Source organism: Triplophysa dalaica, chromosome 12 (assembly GCF_015846415.1).
Source record: "Triplophysa dalaica isolate WHDGS20190420 chromosome 12, ASM1584641v1, whole genome shotgun sequence".
NCBI lineage: Eukaryota > Metazoa > Chordata > Actinopteri > Cypriniformes > Nemacheilidae > Triplophysa > Triplophysa dalaica.
The window spans coordinates 15,501,169-15,527,684 of NC_079553.1; the positions used below are offsets into that span (position 1 = coordinate 15,501,169).

Here is a 26,516-nt window from a genome sequence, read left to right on the forward strand (position 1 = left end):
ACACCCAGAACAGCACAACTCAATAGAACACCTTAGCAATCACACAGTACTCATTAGCTACCACTCAGAGCCTAGCATTCAACACCTAAATTCTGTTCTTTAGGGTGTTTTTACACTAGGACCTTTTCATGGTTCTAAGCGCAGTTCACTAGATTTGTGGCCAAAATGTGAACATTGAAAATGATCTCAGACCCTTTTTAAGGGTAAATTGCGTGTTTAAAAGCTGGAGCCGGTAGAAAGCTAACAGATGGAATTCATCCAGAATCAAAGCCAGAAAATGTCTTTCAACAGGTCTTACTCCCTTGAGAATCTGGAGGTGGAGGTGGGTGCAGGTTTGAGCATGTACAAGTTAGAACTCTAAATACAGTTACAGAAACATGGAGACAACATTGGTGAGCTGTGAGTTCATGTTTCAGTCACATTTTCAAAATACACCCATGTCTATAAAAGCTTTTTGACAGTCCTGCTCACAGAAAACAGCTGTTAAATAACGCAAAGCATCAACTTAAGTTGCAAAAAACTTTACATGCAACATATAAGAACGTCAATAAAAACTAGAAAGACAGTGAAAATGATTTATCTGAATAATTTCTACAGTACTCTTATGTGCGTTGGTCGAATAAAAAAATTGTACCAATATACGTTTTATACTTATCAATGATCAGTTGTTTAATACCAATACAACTCTGGTAATAATTTTATTAGACAAAATGTTACATGCTATCCAATTTGTAAGTCACTTTAGATGAAATCTGCCAAATGAATATAGCATGTAAATAATAATAATTATTATTTCAATTCATATTAAACATTGATTTGTGTTACATAATAACAACAAACATTGATTTGTGTTACATAATAACAACATACAATAAAATGTATGTTATACATACTTAAGTGTTTTAAGTGTCTGCTAAATGTATTTTCTGCAAAAGTGCTTTGCATCAATGCAAAGTTGTTAAAAACATTACAGAAAAAAATTCAGTTTAATTAAATTTCAGATTATAATTGTTGTATATTCATTTTACTGGAAAAAAGTAGAAATGGTTTATTTAAAGATAATTAATCCTCGTATCATTAAGGGATTTAAAACAAGGCAGTTATCACACGTTAAGATTAATAGTCACTACCTCACTCTGTTTCGGTGAAGCTGTCCAAACTGAACATTGTCAATTCCAATTCAATCCACAGCACTACTGAGTCAAGTCACATTAAATCATCACAGAGTTAGTGCTGTGCTTACAACACACACCAGATGCTGCCGGTCCCTTTGAGCTGACACACATTAGTCACGGACAGGACAGAGATGGATGGTGGGATGATTTAAAGGAACATGGCAAAGGAGAAACCAAAAGAAAGGGTGTTCACATTTCACATGGTCAATTCAGGGTAAATGTCATTCTGGGTCGTTTCATGTTTAACACACTTTATACTTTACCCCTGGTTTTCTCAGGTTTCGTGACTTAGTACACATTTGCAAACTCTGGGTTAATGTTTGGTATTTGCATATTTATGAGGTTGACAACATTGATTGGACAAATACAGCTCATGACAGTCAAGCTTTCTGGTTTAATCACTGCCTGTCCATCTTAAAAAACTTGTCATGTGAAGTCCTCCAGAAACGTAACAAAAACAGAGTACAGTCTGTTTTCACTCCGGTTAGTCGAATTGTCATCACTGTTCAACATTAGCACTTTTCTCTTAGATGCTCCAACGCAATATAGCATCTCATGATCAATTTATTATTGGTTACCTATTGGTAAATGACTGACTATACCATTCTAACACTACAACAACGTTGTTTTAGCAAAATCGTCTGTAATGCTGTTAATGTTAGAAATTCTTTTTTTTGTTTTGATTTATGAGTTTTGTTAAAGTGGCCGTAACTCAGACAGGTTCTGCATATCTCATGTTAATCTTGGGTACTTACAAATTAGTATCCTACCCTTCAAATATCCGTAGAAGCTTTAGTTTGATCACATTTATAAAAGACAGATAAGCTACAGCTTTAAGATTATTTTCGAAAACATACGATGGTGTAGGGTGACTGACCACCAGTCCTGCATTGCGTTTTACTGCACAGCATTTTGACCCCTTGTCCCTTACTTCGCATATTCAGAAAATGTCCCGCATTTTCATCAATCTGTTGGTTTTTTGCTGTCACATTAAGAAAAATATGTTATTTTTTCTACGAGACGCTTGTTTGCGCCAGTGTTTATTCAATCATTTAACAGCACTGTCGCTGTGTCAAGTGCAGCAACCCGGTCCACACCAGTGTCCAATAAGCTCATACAAAGTCTCATACAAGGTCATCAAGAGGTTGCAACGTCCGTCAATCAAACTGTAGATCGGGTGGCGATCTTTCCCATGTCAACTTGCCATAAGTCACTAAAGCATCGTAAACGGTGTTTCAAATTATTTGACAATTATTTAACAATACATTTGGAAAGAGAAATTATCTGAGCTGTAACGAGTAACGAGCTGCAGTCTTAGACCCACAGCGCAGCCAATCTTGGGCCTATACGAGCGCTGGGGGACTGTATCGAGCACAGAAATACTACGTCATACGTCCAATTCGTTTTTTGACAAGTTGACCATGTCAAGCATGAGAAGACAGCAAGACAGGGTTTAGCATTGTAAAGAAGTCAGAATGCATGGAACACCGTTGCACATCCCCTTTAAGCTCTTAATGGTAAAAGGTTGAGTTAAATTCATTTTCAACCTGCACCACCTATCTTACAGAAATGAATAAGCTAGAGCTGATCAAGCATATCACAAAATTAGTCAGCGATTCATATATCTTTTACTCATCACTCTTGGTGTGAAAGAGATAAAAAGCATGAGGCAAAAAGAGGCATAAAGCATAAAAATACTGAAACTGTAAAAAAAATCTGCACATGGTTGTACAACTTTTAAAAGTGTAAAAGAACAACAGTTTCGATTAGTACAGATCTTCACCAGGTACACAGCAAACGCAAACACATTGTTAAGTACACATAATGTACATCATTTTCCAAATATTATCAATCAAGGTAAATTGTTTCAGGATCACTCTCCCTCATTATTCATTTTTGTAATTTTTGTAATTTCAGTAATACATTTTTTTTAATAAAATTTGTCCATTATCACTTCTTTGAGGTGGTTTAAAATGTTCAATACAGTGTATATGTGTTGAGAGGTTGTGTGCCTTCAATGTATGATAATTCACAAGAACATTTGTGGATGTCAACAATGTCCTTGATCACAGTCAGGCATTCTTGTGTACAGTCGGGTTTACAAGGCTTTCTGAAAACACTTCATTGATTGTGTGTAGTGAACAGAAATGCATTTGATGAATGCAAACTCTAGAAGGCTTGTATATTACTGTTCATGAGATGAAGCAGACTGCTAAAGCATACTTTTTTCTTTAGTATTCAATAGAAACATTCTTACATGTGCCAGTATTCATTTGGTGATATGAGCTGCAGCCTTATGAAAGTGATTTTCAAATGGTGTAAGGACGTTGTGAACATGATGGCAAAGTTTGAGAAACTGCGCTAATTAAAAAGATATATTCACACCACATTCACTCTTCAGACACCTCATAATTATAACACACTATTCCACAGAGACCTTAACTGCAGCTTTCACATACTGTATATGGGCCTGTGTTTTGATATGTCTATGTGTAGGTGGATGAATATAAAAACAAGGCTAGAGAGATGAAAAATCATGAAATTAAGTGTTTTATGTGCATGTTTCTGAGCGATAAAATTACCTGATGGCCTCTCATCCTCTGGAAGTGGCCGATGGTGTCGCTGATGGTGTAAACCCTTACGTGACCCATATGCAGACGGCCTGATGGGTAGGGGAACATGGAGAGCACGTAGAACTTCTTCCGGGAGCTCTAAGCAAGAAAAAAATACAGAGTTTCTACATCGAGTTCTTGAAAACCCTTTTAGCATGATACAATTACTACAGTGAAAATCCAAACTAACACGAGACAAAATTTTCTTAAATCTGTCTGTTGACTTCTCCGTCCCAGTTATGTTCATATAAATGCAGTCACACACAATGATTCATGGTGGCTTTGAAGGAGCCCGGCGCACAGGGCCGCATTAATCAGCGCAGGTCAAAATGGGCTTGAATTATTCAGCAGCTGCCAGAGGCGGGGCCACATTTTAAGAGCGAGTACATCTCAACAGCATCTCCCTCCGACAAGCCCTCAATACAGGCAAATCAGCTGTTATTAATTCAGTACATAAACACTTCAGGTCAGATCTAGCCGAGCCACTAAAATTTACACAACGGAACCTTTGTTTAATTAAAAAATAGCTACTGTATAAGAAAGCCTTTTTGGAGTCAGAATGTGTGAAAACAAACTGAATGTGAGACACGCCATACACAGAATAGTTGGTAAAACAATGACAACGTGGAGCAGACAGCATACGGAAGGGAAGCTGCTTCATGCATGTCTGGGGAATGAAAGCAAAAGGTGTTAAATGGTCTTGGTTCAGGGTCAGACTATTTATAGAAGAGATGCCATGATAAGCTTCACACAGAAACAGAATTATCAAAGCAGAAAATGTTCATTATGCAACTCTTTTTCAAGGTATAAAAGGACGGATGAGCCAATCCAAATTTAGCCCTGATTTGCGATTAGAGTAAGGCAAAAAATATGCTTTGCAACTTCCGCAATGTCATGTTAGTGTCAAATTGTATCAAAAATTGCGCTGTTCATTTCTAAGGGATGATCTGAGTGAGCAACTGAGACCAAAGGGGACATTCGTCAACTAGATTGAGTATGAACCACGTACATCCGGAAATGAGAATTCATACCATGAGAAACATTTAGTCTATGAATGATTTCGGTGACAAAAGCACCCATCAACAGCAGCTCCACAAGAGAGGAAGTAACAGGCTTTTAAAGCAATAGTCAGGAGACAGATGGCCCTTAATTCTTGCTCTAGGGAACAGTATTGAATATAGCTGCATAGTACAAACCATGCATAGCGTTTCTGTTATGGGTATTGTTTATTACTGCTTGAGGTTCAGTCCCATTCCTTTTTTAAATATTTTTTTTGGCTTTACTTCTTTATTCACACAGGACAGTGGAAAGCGGGATCATGACAGAACCTGGGTCAGATTTGAACCCGGGTTCCCATGAGCCAACAGCATGTCTGGAGCATGTGCGATAACTACTGTTCCACATCTCTGGCATTCAGCCCCATTCCTATCAGTTTCTGTAGAGTATTCCAAACAGAGTTCAAACATTGGGAGTGAACGTTTCAGAACACTGGAACACTTCTGACATTGGGACAGTTATATACCAAATCTTTGGACAGTGGCCTGACTAAATGGGTGATGACCTGAGGAATTTAATTTCTCTTAAACTTTTGACACAAAAGAGGTCTTGGTAGCATTAATATATCAAACACGTTTCATAGCTTTAAACGTCCTCCTCATCAATAAAATGGCATTTATGTAATCAAGGTCCATAAACAGTCGAGTGTGAGATTTGTGACCTTCCATTTGCAAATAAATTTTCATATGAGCTGCCAAAAGCAATATATCAACGACTACTTTTACATCATATGTGGATGGCTTGTTCCACTGGCATTCAGTCTGAGGAGCCAGGGGATCTGAAGGAGTTCTTATTTACAATCACGATTAGCTTAAAATACCAGTAACATTGTGTGGTTTCTGATTGTGCAGAGGCTTCCAAAGGTTCCAGATGTCATAGAGATATTGGTTGTTTATTTTTAAGCAATGTCCAAGTCATGTCAGTGCTGCTGATTTATGTGGCAATTGCCATGGACCAAATATTATTTAATCAAATTATAATAATAATAATAATTTTAAAGTTTTGAATTACATTAACAACAAGACGTACTTGAATAACGCACTGATACAGGCTGCTTATGCATAAACCTTACCCCAGACTAAAATGCATGTCTGAGCTGTCTTAAAGGTGTGATGAACTGGCCTTGTTTATTGTTTTACACTGTTGTATGAGGTCCACTTATGACGTTTGTGTTCTACATTAAAAACATCAAAATCAATAAGTAATAGGGTATTTTCTACCCGGGGTTTGAGGCCAGCTCTACAAACGCTCAGTTCTGAAGGGCGTGCCGCATTGAAGATGCTTATAAGTAAACGCCCACTTCTTTGATTGGATAACAGTTTGCGTACTTGGACCCTTCTGTGAATTTGGTTAGAGACGTAATGTTAGGTTACACATAAGCACCATTCACAGTTTTCACACGGCATTAGTATTATCTGGAGACCTCCTATGATTTATAAATGACCTCCCCACATCAGTATTTCATGTGATGCATTCGCAAATTTCGCACAGGATGATTTTACTCAAATTAACTGACAAAAGATCACCGCGATCACAGGTCTCAAATGTTATGAGAGTTTCCATGATAAATAAACAAATGGGAGACTCCCGGTAATTTATGGATATCACCCAGCATCCCAGATAATACCAAAACACTTCAAAACAGCCTCCATTATTCGCAGATCACCCGCCAAATCACTGATATTCCCATTTGCACAGGCTTAAGATCACAGACAACCTCTGCAATGAATAAAACTGAATAGAGGTCGCCAGGTAATACTAATCTCATGCGAATAGTGCTCAGGGCACATCAATCGATCTCTAACAAACAATTGTGACGCATAGTACAAATTTTTTCCATATTTTGCTATCTGTAATGGCATGTTTGTTTATTGTTTGCTCCCTCTATCTGGTTCCACGCCACTTTTTGTGTTACTTCAGAATCGCGAAACAGGGGGCGGGGCTAGAGAAGTAGTCATTGGTATTCTTTCTGTGAAGGTGGTGTTCAACCTATCAAGTCATAGATAGGTGCATTTCAGAACCAGGCGTTCGCTAGGCAGGGTCTCAATAACAGATGTAATCTCTGTAACATTTTCAGTTCTGGCACTGACATGATGTTTGCGCTAAAACGATTCCCCCTTGAATAACAAAAGCATGGGTTAAAATTTTAATTTCATTCATGCCTCCATTAACTGAAAGAAGCACTGACATATCTTATATTACAGAGCCATTGTATTGTCTAACGATTCAGACCAGTAATGCTTTTATTATAAAATCTGCTTCAAAAGCTAACTAACTAAGGCCTACCCCTGGCTTAAACTAAACCCTGTCTGTGAAAGACCTCAATATATTCAAAAGCTTATGTCTTAGAAACAAGTAGGTATAGTGTCGAAAATCTGGGCTGATACAGTAGTTAGTGGCATAAACATGTTTGGGGGGCGGTTTCAGGGACATGGATAAAGTCTAGTCCTAGACTAACTTAAATGTGACTTAAATGTTACAATATCTTAAAATATACAGTCCTGCTCACCATTATTGGCACCCTTGGTAAATATGAGCAAAGAAGGCTGTCAAAATACATCTGCATTGTTTCGCCTTTTGATCTTTTATTTAAAAAATCTAAAATATTCCTACATTTCATTGAAGGAAAACAAGTTAAGTGTTTCTCAATATCACATTGAGAAAAAACATCTTCCATATACAGTGGGTACGGAAAGTATTCAGACCCACTGAAATGTTTCACTCTTTGTTATATTGCAGCCATTTGCTAAAATCATTCATTTTAGTAAGTTCATTTTTTTCCCTCATTAATGTACACACAGCACCACATATTGACAGAAATACACAGAATTGTTGACATTTTTGCAGATTTATTAAAAAAGAAAAACTGAAATATCACATGGTCCTAAGTATCCAGACCCTTTGCTGTGATACTCATGTATTTAACTCAGGTGCTGTCCATTTCTTCTGATCTTTCTTCTGATCGGGGACAAGAGCCTTGGTGAGAGAGGTAAAGAAGAACCCAAAGATCACTGTGGCTGAGCTCCAGAGATGCATTCGGGAGATGGGAGAAAGTTGTAGAAAGTCAACCATCACTGCAGCCCTCCACCAGTCGGGTGTTTATGGCAGAGGGGCCCGACAGAAGCCTCTCCTCAGTGCAAGAACCATGAAATCCCGAATGGAGTTTGCTAAAAAACACCTGAAGGACTCCAAAATTGTGACAAATAAGATTCTCTGGTCTGATGAGACCAAGATAGAACTTTTTGGCCTTAATTCCAAGCGGTATGTGTGGAGAAAACCAGGCACTGCTCATCACCTGTCCAATAGAGTCCCAACAGTGGAGCATGGTGGTAGCAGCATCATGCTGTGGGGGTGTTTTTCAGCTGCAGGGACAGGACGAATGGTTGCAATGGAGGGAAAGAAGTACAGGGATATCCTGGATGAAAACCTTCTACAGTGTGCTCACGACCTCAGACTGGGCCGAAGGTTTACCTTTCAACAAGACAATGACCCGAAGCAAACATCTAAAATAACGAAGGAGTGGCTTCACAACAACTCAGTGACTGTTTTTGAATGGCCCAGCCAGAGCCCTGACTTAAACCCAATTGAGCATCTCTGGAGAGACTTAAAAATGTCTGTCCACCAACGTTTACCATCCAACCTGACAGAACTGGAGAGGATCTGCAAGGAGGAATGGCAGAGGATCCCCAAATCCAGGTGTGAAAAACTTGTTGCATCTTTCCCAAAAAGACTCATGGCTGTATTAAATCAAAAGGGTGCTTCTACTGAATACTGAGCAAAGGTTCTGAATACTTAGGACCATGTGATAATTCAGTTTTTCTTTATAAATAAATCTGCAAAAATGTCAACAATTCTGTGTTTTTCTGTCAATATGGGATGCTGGGTGTACATTCCATTCCATTCCATTTTCTACCGCTTATCCGAACTACCTCGGGTCACGGGGAGCCTGTGCCTATCTCAGGAGTCATCGGGCATCAAGGCAGGATACACCCTGGATGGAGTGCCAACCCATCGCAGGGCACACACACTCACTCATTCACTCATGCACTCACACCCTACGGACAATTTTTTCCAGATATGCCAATCAACCTACCATGCATGTCTTTGGACCAGGGGAGGAAACCGGAGTACCCGGAGGAAACCCCCGAGGCACGGGGAGAACAAGCAAACTCCACACACACAAGTCGGAAGCGGGAATCGAACCCCCAACCCTGGAGGTGTGAGGCGAACGTGCTAACCACTAAGCCACGTGCCCCCCGGGTGTACATTAATGAGGGAAAAAAATGAACTTAAAAATGATTTTAGCAAATGACTGCAATATAAAAGAGTGAAAAATTTAAGGGGGTATGAATACTTTCCCTATCCACTGTATGTTGGCCACAATTATTGCCACCCTTGTTTTTAATTCACCACGCAAGCGTAATTTATAAGAAAATCAGCTCTGAGTGTTTTCTTTTCAGTCTGATGAGGTTTGTGGTAACATTGAGAGTCAATTCCTTCATAAAGAATTTCTCCAGATCCTTAAATTGTTGATCCTCCCTCTTCTTCAGTTCAAATCACTCATTTTCTATAGAGTTCGGATCAGCGAACTGGGATGGCTATAGCAGGATCTTGATTTTGTGTTCAGTGACCCATTTTTTTATTGATGTTGATGTTTATTTTGAAACAATGTGCTGATGGAAGATCTAACCACGACCCATTCGATTATTTCTAGCAGAGCAAGTCAGGTTTTGATTTTTTTACTTGTTGGTATTTGATATAAAACATGACATGTATCTGAACAAAATGTCTAGAACCTCTGGAATAAAAATAAGTTCACAACAATGAAGATCTGGTGACATATTTAACTGTTGACATGGGACATTCTTTTATCCCTGTCTGCACCAAACCTATCTTGTGTTATTGCTGTCAAAAAAACTATTTTTCATTCCATATTAAGGCTGCACGATATATCGTTTTAGCATCGATATCGCGATGTACGCATGCGCAATAGTCACATCGCACAAGGTGCGATGCAGGGAAAGTTTTTTTTTCTATATTTGCCTGATATAAAGTAATGAATTCTGATTTATGGGTGCTATTTTTTACAAAGCACATGTTGTTGCTTCACGTTTTTGACACGCAGCCTTTGCATGCGTGCGCATGACGAAATGAGCGAGGAACGGGAGAAAAGCACCGAAATGGACGACTTGGTCGCAAAAAGAAGCGCATCGTCAATTATTTGGAAATATTTTGGCTACAGAAAGGATGATGTTGACCAAAAACAGGTACTTTGTCGGGAGTGCCGTGCAGTAGTTGCCACAACACGCGGAAACACAACTAATTTGTTTGATCATTTAAGTCCGCACCACAGAGCTCTGTATGACGATTGCAAAGCCAGATCTGATTGCCGTCCAAAGCAAAAAATTATTTCGGATGCGTTTGCCAGTGTTACACCATATGCGAAGGGTTCCAAGCGGCATAAAGAGATCGCGGATGCGATAACATTTCACCTGGCGAAGGACATGGTACCAATTAACACGGTGACCAACCCGGGTTTTGCAAACATGATCCGGTCACTTGACAAGCGTTATGTTATACCATCACGCACTTATTTTTCTCAAGTTGCCATCCCAGGCATTTATTTTTGGAGAAATTCAAGACATGTGATGAACAGTTCTGTATTTCTACACATCGCAATATATTTCGCAGAAAAGCAAATATCGCAATATACGTTTTTTTCAATATCGTTCAGCCCTATTCCATATGGCCATAGACCCCAGTCCTGGTTGAAGTTCCGGTATGGCAGATTAATATGGTGCAGTTTATTTTTGCATAAGAGGAGAAGATTTGTTTTTTGAACAGTGTTCCAAACAACTTGTGGTGAAGGTCCAGTTTTCCTTTATTTTTATTAAATCCTAATTACTGCAATTTTCCATGTGCGTCTTTGAAGAGTATTTGGCCACTCAAATTCTTCTCCAAGTTGTGTATTGAGACAATATAGACACACATCCTGTTTCAAGCTGATTTTCAACATCTCCAGTCCATTAAAACTTCTTGAACATTGCCCTGATGTTGGAAATCACATTGTTTATTGTTTTAACTATTTCCATAAAGCCATTTTGTATTTTGTGTACTGAACTCAACTGAGCTTTATTTATATAGCGCTTTTTACAATTTCCATTGTTACAATAGCACAACAGAACTATATTGCACATCAGAACTATATTCTTTGGTTTTATCCATTGTGATAAATGATTAAGGGGGGTTGGGGTTTGTTTTACTAATATTTATTCTCCTGTGCAACAAGAAGGCATAACTGGACAGTCACCTTTTTGTGCTAAGAAAATGTAAATATCAATGGGAATATACTTGGGAGGTATTTTACTCATAAAAATGTATAGGGTGTATTAGAGAAAAAAATCTCAATGTGATATTCCCCCTACTTCAATTTGTTTCCCTTTAATGAAATGTTGCAATATTGTATATTTTTTAAATAAAAGATCAAAAGGAGAAACAATGCAGATTTATTTTTACAGCCTTCTTTGCTCATAATTACCAAGGGTGCCAATAATGGTGAGCAGGACTGTATCAGTGTGATTGTTTTGTCTCACAATGCATTCAGTAGTGTTTTTGTAAAGTATGTTTATTTTAAATGACTTAAATATCGGCCTAGTAGGCCTAGTCATGGTTTAAGATAATCCTTGTCTGGGAAACCACCCCAAAATGACACTGTCACTAAACACACAATAGAGGACAATAGTGTCTGCGATCACTAGTGATTCATTTAAATGCTTCCAACAGTGGTTAAACTAGTCTGTGATTGTTTGTTTGTCAGTGACATAAATAAAAACACAATGTGGTTGAAAAGACCATTTGAGAAGCTGCATATGTGAGTGAAACTGCGGTCATCCGACAGCACATCTTTATCAACAGCAGCAGCATGTAGGCATGTAGGCAATTCTCAATGCTTTTTGATATAGATAGATGCCTTAACTGTTAGTAATCTTTGTGACAACTGTTTGTGGGCACAGCTTAGGTGGAGGCAGAAAGATCCCCCTGACCACATTACTAATGCTAGGTAGCACGTTTTGTTTGCTTGCTTTTTGACAATGACTAGAAAAAAATATGATTAATGTTTAACATGTAAGGTCACTCACTATCTAGGACCGCGATTATTTTTGAAAAACACAAGGAACCTGGCCGACCTGTGCGCTCACTCAATGGATCCATAGGCGAACTGACAGGATTACCACCAGGTAAGTGGCCTGATATCTACATCTACACCTACCAGACAAAGGAATCAAGCATGTACAGTAAAGATAAACAGAGACCGCATACATCTATAGATGCCTGCATGTACTTACAGTGGCAAACAATAGCAAATTAATTTACTTGAAAACACACCTGACACATAACATGAGCCTGTTCACTGTTCCCTCTCCCTTTATACTAATGCACTTGTGACAACTAAAGAAGAGATGACAAACAGTTTCCTTTATGCTTAGTTTCTGGCCGATAATTAACTGCAAGTTGTATAACTTACAGAGTTAGCTAGCATACCCTATGCGTTCAAAAGTTAACGCTACATGAAAAATAACCTTGTTCCCCAGTTTCTGATTTGAGCATACGTGATATATTTTAAGACACATTTTTTAGAAATTAGCGCCTTTTGTCTTTTTCCTCTATTATTTTAGCACTGTTCATATTTATTTTTATCCTACAGTACCTTATATTAACTGAAGAACTGATTAGTGTCTTTGTTCAGTTTGGCTGACTGTGAATGCAACCATTTTACATCATCGAAAAAGAACATAGCGGCCTCCTTAGGTTAAAATGAGTATTACATTTCGTTTTTTTCAAAGATTTTCTAATATTCTATGTGTTTCTAATGACAAATGCTAGTCTGGTAGGGCTATTACAATGCATTAAGCCGTACATCTCTCTATACCAGGAGTTCCCTATAGATACCTTGATCTATATAGTCAAGAAAGAATCCTGGTCACAGTGAACATGAACAATATACAGTAACTGATTTATGCAAAAAAAGATCAGAACCTTTTACACAAGGGGTCAGCAATCAAATGATGGGCACTGTACTGAAATTTAAAATAACCCCATTTAATCTGACATAACCCACTAAGGAAAGTCTTCAGGATTACCTGTAAAGTTTTGAAAGTTTCATGGGCCTGCAACTCTCTAGAAGCAGGGGGGAAACACTTGATTTAAACTCTCCGTCACAGAGCGGAATTCTTTATTATGGACTGACTCACCTGGTGTACCTCATCCCTCTGCCACTGTTCCTGGATGCGTCCATGCCACCATTGCTCTACTCTGCACCGGGTCTCGGCTCTGTAGTCCCGCTCCCACCAACCTGTTTCACTAAACAGACTACGGACGTTGACCCTGATCACCTGGGCATCCCTCAACCGCCGCAGGGGGCAAGCACCAACCCTCCAAACAGAGATCAGCATGACTCTGGGACCTTGGAGGTACATAAGCAGTTAGACCGGGAGAGAAATTAAAATGAAAGCAATAGATGCACATTTTGTAAGAAACTAAAAAACAAGGCATGAAATGTGAATTAGATTATTTTTTTGCTCATTTTACCCGCGATGAAAAGCTGTTTTCTTTCAGTTTTAAGGTAAGAAATGAAGATTCAAATGTCACGAACAGGCAATTTGGTTTAATCATTTGTAAATATAATGTCATATATGTTCTTAAAAGATATATTAACATTTGATTTGTCAAAAAAAACATGTCAAAATGATTTGCTGCATCGGGGTTACCATGTGTTATTAGTTTTGAGAGGTTGTTATCTGGGAATAATGAACCAGTAAATGTCCCGACTGGCCAATCAGAATCAAGCGTTCCAACATGCCGTGTTATAATTTAAAATATCACTAGAGCAGTGGTTCTTAACCTTGTTGGAGGTAATGAACCCCACCAGTTTCATATGCGCATTCACCGAACCCTTCTTAATTGGAAAAGTAAAATATGATTTTTAAAAAAAAATCAAAACATAGGTATATATTTTACTGGTGCACAAAATGAACCGTGCATCAACATCACTGTGTTCAAAGAACAAAACCATTAAAACATGATAATGAATATATACTGCAAATCAGTGTGAATTCTGCTGTTGCCTTTCAGAGACCAGTTCAGAAATGCGTTCCATCTCCATGCAGCTTAAGGAAGTGTTCTCTTAGTTTTGCCGGTGATAGACTAGAATTGCTCAACTTGGCATTGCAAATCATGCAGTTAGGACGCTGACTCCCATCACGTTATGTTATACATGTGAATCCATATTGTACATATTCGTCCGACCACTTTCTTTTTTTGCTCGACATAGTTAGTATGAAGGGATTAAAATATTAGGAAAGAAATCACACGACGTACCATCACGACAGTCACAAGTCGATTACTGGGCGCACCATATTCCCTGCAGCACAGATAGGCAAAGCGATGTTGCGTGATCACCTGCAGCCAATGATGGCCAAGCGGGGCGTGTCATCACGAATCATATGAGTCGGGTGTGTGTCTTGTAGTGATGCGCGGATGGCGGTTAAATCCGCGGGCGCTGCGAAAAATTTCTCGAAAAATACGAATATGTTTTAAACGCATTCTTAATCAGGCGCATATTTGCAGTAATTTAAAAGAAATGCGCGCGTGTCAGCAGAAATGGAGGCTACGACGGCGTCTTTGTGCCACGTTAAAAATAAAAAAATCCAAGATTTCGAGAATGAATTCGAAATGTTACGAGAATAAAGTCGAAATGTTACGAGAATAAACTCGTAGTGATACGAGATTAAACTCGTAATATTTTGAGAAAAATCACAGAATTGGTAGAAAGAATGGATGTGGAGGATTTGGATAAAGTACTTCAGCGGGGGTCCCAACGCGTTGTGTCATATGGATTCAAATGATAAACTGAAGCAAACATTGAAATGTTGAAATAGAATACAAACAATGAAATATTAAAACAATGCTTGATTAACTTATGTACAAAAATCTGGTTGCATCAAGTTTATAAAAGCCACAATTCTTAAGGATTTATAAAAATGTACAAATGTGAACTAAAGAGGTTTTAAAAATGACTGCTGCGTTTGCAAGGCTTCAGTAGAACTAAGAACTAATTCATTGGTTTAGATGACGTGCTTAAATATAACTTAAACTCTTAAAATACAACATTCACGAGAGAAATTTAAAAAGGGAGAATTAAAAACAAAACAAAATATAGGAAAGAAAAGTATCGTGTGGGAGCGTTTTAGCGAAGTGGTTTTTAACAAGGTAGAATAAGTGCTGGGTTTGTGATATGCAACTACTGTGACGCACTAAATGTATATGAAAGCGATAAGACTGGTTGGTAACTTTTATGGAACATCATGTGTGTGCTAAATCGAAAGATTAGATTTAAGCATTTACAGACAAAGACAGTGCTAGAAAAAGTATTGAGTAATTAAAGTGATGATCGGGTGCGGATATCTATATCAGAGAAAATTTTACGTGCGGGCGGGTGGCGGGTGGAAAATTTATTTGAAGCAGCGGATGCAGTTGACATTTTAGCTCATCCGCGCATCTCTAGTGTCTTGACCTCCGCCGAACCCCTGAGACTGACTCACCGAACCCCTGGGGTTCGATCGAACCCAGGTTAAGAACCACTGCACTAGAGTCAACATCTTAATTTAGCTTAATTAAGATTAAAAGGACAGATGTGAATAGACAGTGCGTGTGGTTCTGAAATTTCTGTTAGCAAAACGTCAGCAGCCTTAACAAACAGACTCAGAGATTTACGGCTGCACCGTAACTATGGCAACATGAGACAGTGTATGGTGGAAATAAACCTGTCCCCTTGGAAACAAATGTTTTAACATCTACAAAAAAATCTAAATTGGTCATGTCAAACATAAATATAATTGACCAATTTTCTTCATTAACACAGTAAATGTAGCATGTTTTGTAAAAAGCTCTATGAAGAAATGAAAAATTAAAGTAATTATATTTTCTCAATTTCAATTCTACATAACTGTTTTATTTTTAATTTAGCATGAGGATTTGTTCAATTAGCATGTTCCCACCCATTTCCAACTTCTTGGAATGTTAGCACACAGAAAAGTTTAAGTGTCTTCTCTCATCTGTTATGTTGCACGTGTAAATTAGTGACAATTGTACAGAATCAACCCTGTTACTATGATTTTACATCTATTACCATGCATTTGGCAGGTTTATCCAAAGCACCTTACTCTTTATCAAGCACTTAATTTTACCAGTACATGCATTTCCTAGAAATCAAACCCACAAACTTGACACCGCTTTGTGATAACTGGATATACAGTTTTTAAAATACTTAAAATTTTGGCAGATTCTCTATTAATTTCAGACCATAATTTGTGAACCTGTTTAGAAGATCAAATAGGTCACGAATTAGACATTGCTTGCCTTACACCTTGCTATGCCATAAAATACATACAAAATGTACCATACACTCTTCTCAGCTTGAGAATGCACAATGTTTAAAAAAATATCAACAGCATAAACATAATAAACAATTTGATAAATTGTCAGTGACGCACATGATCCTATTCATAAACCATGTGTATTTGTGCATTAGGGTGAAATAATAGACGACAAGTGTTTATAGCTAAGTTACTCCATAGATGTTTGACAGCCGCCCACTAGCTCACACAAACTCAAGGTCTTATGTTTGAGGAATGGAGTGAGGGGCACAGAAAATAAGAAGTGTCATGTTGCTATGGTTACTCATCTTCCAAAGAGGAAAATTCATTATGATCTTGGACTTCAGAATAATATCACAGACGATACAATGTGATAATGAGTGTCAAGTGTACCACACCAACATATAACAGCAGAAAAAGGAAACAAAAAGACATACAGCGCACGTGGAACATATGCATCTACTTACACAACGATCATCGATAAAGAATGAGACTGACACATATATTGTGGGATCCTTTCTGTGTGTTCGGTTTAACCGACATTTCAGCTCAAAGCTTCTCTCTGATGCCGCATAAACACTCACACACTCAAATGACAAGACTCAAACCGCTTACAAGGGCGCCGCCATATTGTTCAAACTGTCAAAACTTTATTTAAACGCCTGTATCAGGAAAGTAATGGTTTTTGGATTTACACAGCAGGTCTTAATGTGCGATTGAAAATCATGACCTAAAAACACATGAACACCACAATTCTCATTAGTAATTAATTAACCCAATAATTAAATTGGGTATCTTGAAACATTCAAAACAATTAAGAATGACAAAATCACTAAATATTAAGTTTGTACAAGAAATTAAAAATGCAGCCTTTTATAATTATTGCAAACAGCTATATTATAAAATAAACGTTATTAATATAAATTATACATCTATGGGTTATTTTGGATGTTATAAAAGATCAAAAACAACATTACACTACAATCAAATTATTGAAATTATTATTGTTTTAAGAGGATAGCTTGAGGGACATTACTGTGAATTGACAGCTGACACTGAAACATGTACCTGTACAAAGATATTTATTGTTGCATGTTTTTGCCTTGTTACCTTGGCAACACTTTGTCTTTCAATAACAGATTGTTTTTAGTTGAAGGAATGAGAATTCTGGAGTATAGTGGCTCAATTTCACACCAAATGAATTTAACTGAACTACTTATCCACTGTACGGTCACTGTTTAGTCAAATCAATATGGTGGCAATATGACTTTGCAACCAAGGAGACTATCTCATCACAATTTAACACATTTGACCATTTTACAAGATTTTCCTTAATATCTCAAGATACCATTAACAATAATAAATAAAGTGTCACCATGAAATGGCTAAATCTTATGAACTCTTCAATAATACAATACTTTTCATTTAATAGTCATTAACGATAATTCTTTAATTTTCTGACATCCCTTTGTAGAGGCATGAACTAGAACGAAGGAAACAATTCAATGCCCTAAAAATCAGAAGAAGATGAGAAGACTATTATTCACTTTATGGATTTTTTGTGTCAAGCAACATTATAATTGATTCCAATGCTGAGGCGAAACATGTGTTGTAAGAGCCTTGCCAAAGCACAACGCAACACATTCAAGATTGAATGAAGTACATTGATCTTTTACAGAATTACAGAATTCTGTAATTATAACAATTGTAGGCTATACAAAAAAAACCCACAGCTATTAAGGAAAAATGTGATGGGTAAGAAAAAATTATCCCATATTCTGACGTCTTTCTACAGCCGGAGGCTCATCTTGAGCATCATTCATCAGTGTGAAAATCACACAGATGGCCTGGACCCAACAGGAGATGTCAATAAGCTACCGGAAAAGGATATTTGGTGTAATAATAACCAGTTAGCTTTCTGACTGGAAGATCTTTATAACAATGAGGAAAAATCTCATGGAGTCATAGAAAACCCATGTAAAACGTGCGTAATGTGTTCCTTTAGATAAATTTTTTTTATTGTATGTAGACTAGAGAGACATATTATTAAATATTTATTTAACACATTGCTTTGTTTGTTTGAGGGGAATGACTTGTTCAATTCCGACTTAACCAATGCCGTAAGTTCCTTTATATTTAATATGACTTTAACAAATGTAAATAACATTTATTTATAAAATAGTATGCTTCGACATAAAATAGTATGCTTCGGTTATAGTGTTTGACAGTTGTGGGGTCTACAATCAGGATTTTTGATGTTTCTTGTCACAGGTCCTGTGGTTTATCATGCTGACAGCTCCATCACTCCCCATGTGAACACAGCACATCATCTCTCTGCCCTTTCTCCTTCCTGCTTCTCATTAATGAATATTACTAATTAGAATCTTCATCATTTGGCTGTCTCCATGACACGAGAAAAAGCTGGTGTACACAAGGGGAGATGTCTCAAGGCTTCTGTGCCATACCTTGCTTTTCTCTGCTTCTCTGTTTTGAGATCAACAGAGTCTGCCTTGATGCTTGCCAGTTAGAAAGCGTCCAGTTTGTCAGCTCTCTTTTCAGCTTGTCAGTAAGGTTTATATTCCAACTTTAAGAATGTATTTTCAAAGGTTGAACAAGTTATTATATTTTGTAATTAGAATAAATTACAATGCGTCTGTTATTGATCAAGAATCCATTATTGGGCAACAGTTTATTAGTTGAGCTATTGCATTGATTTTACCTAATAATTCCAATGTTGTTTGACTTCAGTCCATGTAAAAATCTGCAATTTTGTCGGCGCCAGTTGTCCAGTGGACTGTGTGCCAACATGTTGTGCAGCAGCACTTCGGGCGACCCGAGTTCGAGTCCCAGCTCGTGGTCCTTTCCCGGCTACTGTTTCCCTCTTTCCCATCCCCAAATTTCCTGTCCCACTTTATCTATATAAAGTTAAACAGAGATTGCAATAAATAACCAAATGTTTTTAAGAAACCCACTCATAAGTTGATTTCCTGAATCTAAACTCTGTGGTATGTTCAATGCCATGTTCACTTTGTTTGAGGGGACTGGGATGTCCAATTTCCTGAAGAGAAAAAAGGTTTAGAAACAATCATTTGTGGTGTTTTCTATGGTAAGCCTTAGTCTTGTGCGTCTCATGCCATTCCTACTACGGACATAAATTATACTAAACAATAAATTAAAACAACACTATGAGTTTATTACCATTTATGCCTGGCTGGTAATAAAAGAGACGAAAAGTCCCATAGTTACATTTAGCCTATAAGGACCATAACAATACATATTTTATTGTATATAATTGTTTCCAATTAAAAAAAAAAAAATTCAGTTCTTCTGAATGCGGCTGGACATGGGACGGGCAGTTGCAGAGGTCATCTGCTCTCTGTGGTGATGGAGACAGTCGAAAAATTTGCCATTAGTGGCATGATAAACATGCAAGACTAGAAATCAATGAAAGTTCAAGAGTATATGGAACTTGAAAGGAAGGGAGGAAAAAAGCTTGACAGCCCATAACTAATTACATTTAGTCAGTTATAGATGTGTTTCTTTGCTTTTAAAAAGAGTAGGGCATTGCTCAGACAGCCAGACGAAAAGCCACTAAAACATCTTTTTCAGTTTTTGAAAATTAAAGAAATATAGTGAATCCTTCATACTTTCTCCTTCGACACAAGAAGCTTTTATCTCCGTCCATTAGCATTTTTGGCACTGGAGCAATTTACATTTTTACAGCATAATTAATGAACAAGAAAGTAATTTACATTTTCCTCTGTTCGCTGCCACACTGCGGCAGCATATTTTATTTCAGGGGGTCAGTATTGGGGAATTTAGGGAGCATTTGTATGTGAGAAAATAAATGGCAAGGTTACTTGGCTCATTTTTATTGTTATTGCATGCGACCAATAAGGAATGTGTCCAAAAAGACATTAATATTTGGTAAGGTTCTCTGTTCAAGTTACTATTTTTCAGCAGGTGGGTCTTATCCTGCCTCGAGCGAGTGTCAAGTGAAACAATTTTAATTAAGGCTTAGACTCAAAATGATGAATTTTCAATAGCAATCCATGATTATGGTAATGCTCATCTTTTCAGCCATTTTATTCACACAACACCTTTTCTCATGTTTAAATACTTATATTTACTTCAAAGTCGGTGAACTGCTAAAGTAATGCAATATTGCTGGGAATGCTCAAATTAATATACAGTATGCTGAGGAGATTTTAAAAAGTTCACAAAAAGTATTGTTGTTGATTATCCATGATTATTTACTTGGAGCATTTATGATGTTGTTGACTTTATTGTAGAATCTATCAAATCTTCAAATATGCCTACTTCCCTTAAGTCACATTCTTATCACCAGTTGAAGTACAATAAACAATATTCTTTAAGCCTAACATATAGTACAAATAATAATGTTATGGGCCTCTCATTGATCACAAGCCAAACTGCGCTGACTTCGGCAAGCAGTTTTATTTGCTTTTTGCAGACAGTATACAGTAGCATCATAAGTTTATAACCTACAATTTGCAAGAACATTTAAAAAGTAAGAGGTATCATAATAATTGCATTTGCTTTTTATCTAGTGCTTTCTTAAATAAGTAGTTTCGCATATAGTAACATTAAATATAGTCCAAAAGACATAAACATTTTTCAAAAATAATCCCCTTAAAAAATTGATAGGCTACCTTTGTGTAAAACACTAGAATACAAAAAGTAACGGTTTTTATACGTTTTTATGAAGTTAATCATTCCATTGTTTTCCACGTGCTGCCTCCAACTATCTTCCTGATATTCTGAACATTATACTCACAGAAAGCATCAGTCGCAACATGATCATCCATTTTTTGCATACAACATCTCTAACACAAAGACGAAGCAGTGAGTCGAAGAAGCTGAACTAAGTGAAACTGGCTCAGACAGTCACAGTGAGGACACACGGACTGTGAAGCAGTGACGCGCCACCGTGCGCTTGGTCACTTCGTCCTCTCTCTGCGTAGAGTCAACACATTCAGAGAAACGCACAGGACAGATTAATAAATAGTGTATACCTGATCGAACCAAAAAGACGAAATGTTCAGCAAACCCCTCGCTTTTTAAGTCCCAAAACTGAAAAGCGAATGACCATGAGACTGGGGAAACCTTGTGCTCTGCCATGCTGAGCATCTCCATCACACTCCTGCTGTCTCTGATCGCTCCCGCGCGCTGTTCCCACAGCTGGAGCGACGAAGATCTCCTTCTTCCACCCATCAACTCCTCCAACACATTCCTACCCAGCCTGGAGGTGGACGTCGGCTTCTCGAAGAGGTCCGTGGAGGAGCCCGATGCGTCCTCGCAGTGCAACGTGAGTGTGGAGAGGCTTCCCACCAAACTCGTGGCGCGGTGGGACAGCAACTTTGGTTTCCAGTGCGACGTTCTCATTTACACCACCAACAACCATGGCAAGGCGTTCTTCTCCGCCGCCTTTAACCGGGCGATCTCACCGGTGTACATCGAGCACCTGGGCGTCACGGGTGCGCAGCAGGAGTTCAGACTGTGCGTTGGATGCGGTCTGTCCAGATACAGAAGATTCAGGCGAGGCAGGTCAGATGCTCAACAGATGGGCGACTCCGTCCATTTCTGCTGTCTGGATTTTTCTCTTGATGAGCTGAAGGGGGACAGGAGCTGGAGGTTAAATCGCAAACCCATTGAGTCCACTCTGGTGGCTTGTTTCATGACTTTAGTCATAATAATATGGAGCGTTGCTGCCCTCATATGGCCGGTTCCCATTATCGCGGGATTTCTTCCGAATGGAATGGAGCAGAGAAGGCCGAGATAATAGACTATAACGCACTCTTAAAAATAAAGCTTCCTAAAAGGTCTTTAACATCCTTTGCACAAACGTTTTTTTATGATGGGAAAGGTTCAGTAGGCTATCAAAAGGTAAGATAGGAAATCTCTGACTAAAAGGTTCTATTGAGAACCAAAATGGTTATTCTATGTCATCAACACCGTAACCCATTTAACACCTTTTTACGACTGTACATCGCTAGAATATAATCTTTATTTATAAAGTCTTATTCAATTTCTCAAATTGGTTGTCTGATAAGACATATGTGATTGTGCTCTTGTTAAATAGGCACAATGTATGCTAATACATTTGCCTGACAGAATTTGTTTTTTTTAATATTAGGATATTAGATCAAATTTGTTTGAAAAAAACTGATTGTTAAAGCTATCTTTCATTATGTGTGGATTTCAGATATATTTTGAAATGTTTGTAATGTTTTCATTAGCCAATTAGTCATTTTTTTGTGAATTACATGTCTCAGGAACTTTATGCTCTTTTAAAGACTTTCAGTGTACAGCAAAGTTTAAAGACATTCAGCTAACTTTTGAGTATTTGTTTGATATGTTAAGGAAACAGATGCAACAATGTTTTTTTTAAATTGCCACTAGACTTTCAAATGTTTAAGAACATTGCGTTTCTATGTACAGGCTTTTTGTAACCAGTAAGCATAAAAACAGATTTTAGTACAGATTTAATGTATTTAATAATGTTTTTAAACTTCATTATAGCCATAGTTTAGTTGAAATAACAAATGGAGACAACATATTTGTACAGTATGTTGAAACTCTGTAATGATTGTTATTTGCAGTATGTTAATAAATTAATAGAATCTTTTCTTTTCTATTATATAGTAATATGTAACCAATAAGTCTGATTGGTGTAATGTAATCACGCAATTAAGCTGGGTTTAAAACTGTGGTTCTGCTATTTCCAATCTTTACTCTTTGTTAATTAAACTGCTGTTCACAAACTGACTTTTTAGTGTTTAGATGTTTGCAGTAAGACAACATTTGAATGTGACTCACACAAACATGTCACATATTATCAGTCATATAATTTCCATGCATTGTCTATTTGTTACCTTATAAGTATTCATACCACTACACATTTGCCCACTAAACAATATACATCTAAGATATATAGAGCATATCAAATTACAAGCAAAACTAGCAAATGTTATCCTGCTCGAGAAAATACTGCCATCTTCTGCTGAGCCATTTGGTAAACATGTCTGCACACTTTTCATTAGCAAAAATAGCATCACTATAGTTCACTATGGTATGAGGAGACCACTCAAAATAGTGCACAATATAAAGGGACAGGTGGAAATTTCCGACAGCTATAGGTTTTTAGGCTTGCTCTTTTGTTGATCAAATATTTTACACACAAATTTATTAAACACTAGTGCCCAGTTTCACAGACAAGCCTATAAGCTATTCCCAGACTAAAATGAATGTTTGAGTTGTCTTAACTAAAAACAACTTGCCCTTGCATATCTAAAAATATATCAGTGCCATTGTTTTTTCTCAAGATATACACCAGTAATGTTTTTAAGTGCAACTTAAATATCCTCATTTACAGTTTTTTAAAATCGCTTTGGCATTTCAGAACCCTGACACCATTTTTCTCTAGACACAAAACTCACAACCAATGATCAAAAAGCACATTTTTCAAAACTCAACTTTTCAATTGCTTGGATATGCTACAGATGAAACTAAGATCGTTTGTTCATTTAACAAAAATCACCTGTTCAATATGACACAACTTAACATTAAAGTATTACTATTTCAAAATGAGTCGAGTGTGTATTCATTTCATTACAAAGATCAAACTATCAATTGATACAACTGCTTAAAATAATAAGTAACTGTTGCATTACCTTTGAAGTATAGCTTTTATGGAAATTTATGAACAATTGAGTCCATGTCATGATAACAATCAAGACCTGTTATTAGTGTTATTGTTTGCACCTGTATCCCCATTAGGTTGCCTATTTAAGACTCTCTGTGTCTTCCAGTCCTTGCTTGGTTATTGTAACTGTTGGTCATCTCTAGCCTTGAGCTCTGTTGAGCTCCTTGATCTCTGTTGAGCTCCTTGATCTCTGTTGAGCGCCTTGATCTCTGTTGAGCGCCTTGACCTCTGTTGAGCTCCTTGACCTCTGTTGAGCTCCTTGACCTCTGTTGAGCTCCTTGACCTCTGTTGAGCTCCTTGACCTCTGTTGAGCTCCTTGACCTCTGTTGAGCTCCTTGACCTCTGTTGAGCTCCTTGACCTCTGTTGAGCTCCTTGATCTCTCGAGTATCTCTCGTCATTTTGATTACTTTAGTTAAACTCACTGTGGATGTTATTTTTTGCCCAGAGAATTTTTTTTTTTGTGGAAAATAAATCTACTCCTTTTTAATTTCACGTGAGTGTCTATGAGTGTTGAATTCCACCTACACCCTGTGGCTCTGTGGTAAATGGTCTGATCGCTATGTATACGACCCGTTCTGGCCTCAACCTGACAGAATAACCAAGCCAACATGAATTCAACGGCAGGAGACCCACACAAAGTCTTGGCCACGGTAGTTAAAACGACACGAGACTACTCTAGCACAACAAGAGAGTTTGATGACAAAACACTATCAAATTCTCTCGGATCTACTGTCGCCTGTCCGTCAGATCTTTTAGCGACTGCCTGCACAAGCCGCAACTTCCCCTGCAGGAGTAGTCGATTCGGTGGTTCCTCCTAGGCCTATTCCCCTCTAATAATGGCAATATTATGAAGAACAACACATGCCACAATAATGTCACAAGCCCTTTCAGGGGTCACCCTGAGGTGGCGCAGGCAATGGAAACGTGATTTCAACAGGCCTATGATCATCTCCACCCGGGCTCGTGTCCTGTTGTGTGCCATATTGAAGTGCTGCTGGGGGCCTGGCTCAGGTTCTGGGTAAGGGGTGTATGAGTGTAGGTTGGCATGGGTAACCCCTATCACCCAGCAGAAGGCCATCCATCTCTCCTGTAAGGTCACATTAGTTTAGTGCTTTTCCACAAACAGACATGACCATGTGTACAGTGCATACTTTTACTTACCTTGGCCCATTCTGTTGCTCAGAGATGACTCACGATATATCCGTGAATCATGAACTGAGCCTGGCCACTTAGCCTCCACATTTGTAATTATGTGTGCAGCATCACATATGATCTTTACAGTGACAAAAAAAGACATAAGTGTACTGTACTTGGAAAAAGGCTTAGAGTGTCGTTAGTGTCGTTTCTGTTCCGTTCCGTTTTTTGGGGGATGTTTCTTGTCGACGGTTCTCAATCTCACAGGTAGGCAAAAACAGCCATGAATACGTGTTTCTCTTGCTTCTACCTGATAACTATAGGTTCCCTATCGATACTTCACTCGTACTGCGTAGCAGGACGCTATGGGGAAAACTCCTTTTCTCCGATGACTGAAGCTTTATAATAACACAGCGAAAATGCTGCACGGCCATTGGTGCAGTTAAAGTAAAACTTTACGCCAATGGCAGCGAAGCTGCACGGGCCTATGGCGATGGCGCCCGCCAAAAGGGGCGGGGCTTATGGCTATATAAGCAGACACATCGCCGTAGGAACCTCAGATTTCTACTCCTTCAGCGACGACTTCTCTTCGCTACCCGGACTGACAGCTTCGCCGTCGAGAAAGCCTTGCAGCGGACTGGACCTCTCTGCTCAGCGATTCCGCTGATTCCTGCAGCGTCGTATCCTTTTCCCTGCCGCTATCCGGCAAAGAGCTAAAAGACTCATTTTCCGAGCAAATTTCCTGCGGCGTTGTTTCAAATGCCGCGCCGTCCCTGTCACTCGTGCGGGGTCCGCCTCCACGCCGCTGATGGGCACGGCGAGTGCGTCTCGTGCTTGGGGATTTCCCACGCTCAGGACGCACTCGGAGAGACAGAATGCCCTCATTGTGAGAGCATGAGTCTCTCCTCGCTGCGCTCGCGGATAGCTTTCTTTTCAGAGAGCGATTCCGTCCCTTCTTCCCTCCCGCTTCACCCTGACGGGACGAAGCAGCGAGGAAGAGGAACTAAGCGCTCGGGGAAAGGCTATCGGGTGGAAGGCAAAAGGGTCTCACCCCTCCAAGCCGTGTAAGACCACATCGGCCCTCGCTGGACGCGCATTCTCGTCCGCCGGCCAAGCGGCTTCCGCTCTGCACTCCATGGCAGTACTGCAGGTGTACCAGGCCAAACTTCTCCAAGGAACGGACGAGTCCGGCACTGACAGTGCGCCCTTCAAGGAGCTGAGGAGTGCGACGGATCTGGCTCTACGCGCCACCAAGGCCACAGCCCAGGCAATAGGCAGATCGATGGCCAGTCTCGTGGTTCTCGAACGCCATTTGTGGCTGAAGCTCACGGAGATCAAGGAGGCAGACAAGGTCCCCTTCCTCGACGCTCCCATCTC

The 26,516-nt window shown here is 38.7% G+C and overlaps 2 protein-coding genes across 2 annotated transcripts in view; one reads left to right on the forward strand and one right to left on the reverse strand.

Annotated features, from left to right (window-relative positions):
- Positions 1 to 16,897, reverse strand: part of lars2 (leucyl-tRNA synthetase 2, mitochondrial) — a 56,317-nt gene extending 39,420 nt beyond the window's left edge. The window contains exons 1-3 of the mRNA XM_056763131.1: positions 16,746 to 16,897; positions 13,096 to 13,307; positions 3,758 to 3,886 (exon numbers count right to left, since the gene is read on the reverse strand). Coding sequence (XP_056619109.1) covers positions 3,758 to 3,886; positions 13,096 to 13,296 — 330 coding nt within the window. The 5' untranslated portion in view covers positions 13,297 to 13,307; positions 16,746 to 16,897. The remainder of the gene's footprint in view (positions 1 to 3,757; positions 3,887 to 13,095; positions 13,308 to 16,745) is intronic.
- A 3,928-nt stretch (positions 16,898 to 20,825) lies between these two features.
- On the forward strand, positions 20,826 to 22,223 carry LOC130433247 (transmembrane protein 158). The gene has a single exon (XM_056763027.1). It carries the CDS (start codon positions 21,419 to 21,421, stop codon positions 22,079 to 22,081), a length of 663 nt encoding a protein of 220 aa, XP_056619005.1. The 5' UTR covers positions 20,826 to 21,418; the 3' UTR covers positions 22,082 to 22,223.
- Positions 22,224 to 26,516: the final 4,293 nt, after the last annotated feature.